This window comes from Pterocles gutturalis, unplaced genomic scaffold (genome assembly GCF_000699245.1).
Source record: "Pterocles gutturalis isolate BGI_N339 unplaced genomic scaffold, ASM69924v1 scaffold20122, whole genome shotgun sequence".
NCBI classification, from domain to species: Eukaryota; Metazoa; Chordata; class Aves; order Pterocliformes; family Pteroclidae; genus Pterocles; species Pterocles gutturalis.
In genome coordinates, this window is record NW_010113257.1 from 4703 (window position 1) to 6354 (window position 1652).

General features: G+C 58.9%; 1 protein-coding gene across 1 annotated transcript in view; it reads right to left on the reverse strand.

The window, feature by feature from the left end:
* Window positions 1–1652, reverse strand: part of PTK7 (protein tyrosine kinase 7) — a gene marked incomplete at both ends in the record, with an annotated part of 4972 nt that overhangs the window by 2129 nt on the left and 1191 nt on the right. Inside the window, 4 exons of the mRNA XM_010074431.1 lie at window positions 151–279; window positions 685–818; window positions 1044–1310; window positions 1576–1652. The exon at window positions 1576–1652 is cut by the window's right edge and continues 78 nt beyond it. Coding sequence (XP_010072733.1) covers window positions 151–279; window positions 685–818; window positions 1044–1310; window positions 1576–1652 — 607 coding nt within the window. The remainder of the gene's footprint in view (window positions 1–150; window positions 280–684; window positions 819–1043; window positions 1311–1575) is intronic.

Here is a 1652-nt window from a genome sequence, read left to right on the forward strand (position 1 = left end):
TTCAGCTTCTCTGCAAGAGACAGATGTGCTGTTAGGCCACCCACAAGCCGCAGGATTCACCGCAGCTGGGGGTATCACACCTTCACCCCACCAGGCAAAAGAGCTCCCCACGAGGGAAGGATGTGGAGTGCTTATCAGCGTACCCAGCACGTGCACCCGTGCGTATCCCTCGATGCTGCCTGCTGGCGTGCTGCTCACACACTTGTACATGGTCCCATCATATACCTCCACGTTGTTGATGCGCAGCGTCCCGTTCTCAGAGATCTCAAACCGTGAGTCCTGCCCAGAGGGAAGGAGGGAGGGAGCGGGGCAGAAATTACACTGTCACCAGCCTTGGGCTCGGACCTTGCTCGTGGTACTCCTGTGGACGCTCCACATGCCCACACCATGCCTCAGCTAGAAACAGCGCTGCTGAGACTCACACGCAGAACTGAGACCAGCTGCAGTGACATCTCTGAGGGACATCTCCCTAGTCACTGCCCCAAAAGCACAGGGTTGGCTGCCAGCCAAGTGGCTAGACACAGCCAGTAGGACGGGAATGGTGCCAGGAACATGGCCAGAGTGGGGGTGACAGGGATGCTGGGCCTAAGAGCAAGGTGAGAGACAGCAGCAGCAGAGGAAAGAGCCGAGCAAGTGCCCAGCAGAAGTGCCCATGAGCAGCAGGGTTTTGCCCCATTGCCTCACCTCAGAGATGGAGACACCGTTGCGGTACCAGGTGACGGTGGGTTTCAGGGAGGCCTTGCTGAGGCAGTGCAGGTATCCTGGCTTGCTCTCCTCCAGCTGGCTGTCCTTGGGCATCTCCACCCACTTGGGTACCGCTGGGCATGGAGGCAAGGGGTTATGCAGGGCCGCTCACCACTCCTCTGGCCAGCACCAGCACAGACCAGACAAGCAGTGTGCAGCCAGCCATGGGGCCATGCAGCCCAGCCAGGAGAGATGTGCTTCTCTGTATCACTGAGATGACGCACCATCCCGCCCCGGCTCACCACAAACCCCTATCCAGAGCCCCCTCTGCTCCCAGCCCTTCTTGGAAAGCTGCCTACTAGCCACAGTGATGCTCAGCTCCTGTTTCTTCTCTCCAGCCTTGTTGGCAGCATGGCACGTGTAGGTCCCCGCGTCCATCTCGGTGATACTTGTGAAAATGAGCTGCTCTGCCTCCTGGCGCACCCTGCCAGCAGTGGGAACTCGTTCCTGGTTCCTCTCCCACCAGACCTGGGGCGTGGGTATGCCTCGTGGGGCAGTGCAGGCCACACGGTGCCCCTGGTTCGCTGTCAAAACCTTCGGGGAGAAGGGTGCCATTTCTTCGATCTCTGGGAAGAGCAATAAACAGCAGGGCTCAAACAGGGCAGGAACGTGTAGCCAACCAACCAGCATCATCATCCCCCATGGGAGGCACCAACCAAGGGAGAGAGTGCACAAGCTACCTTTCTTCCTCTCAGCAAGGATGAGCCATTTCACAGATAAACCAAACAGTTCTCCACGTACCGACGCATTGCTATGCTGTCACATAGCTCCAGAGTGACACTGCAACTCTGGCACCCACCGTCTGCCCTGCCACCAGTCCCAGGACCTCACCTGCTAGCTGCAGAGTCGCCTTCAGCACAAGAGCTTTCCCCCTCTGCCCACGGCCAACGCACTTGTAGACACCGGCG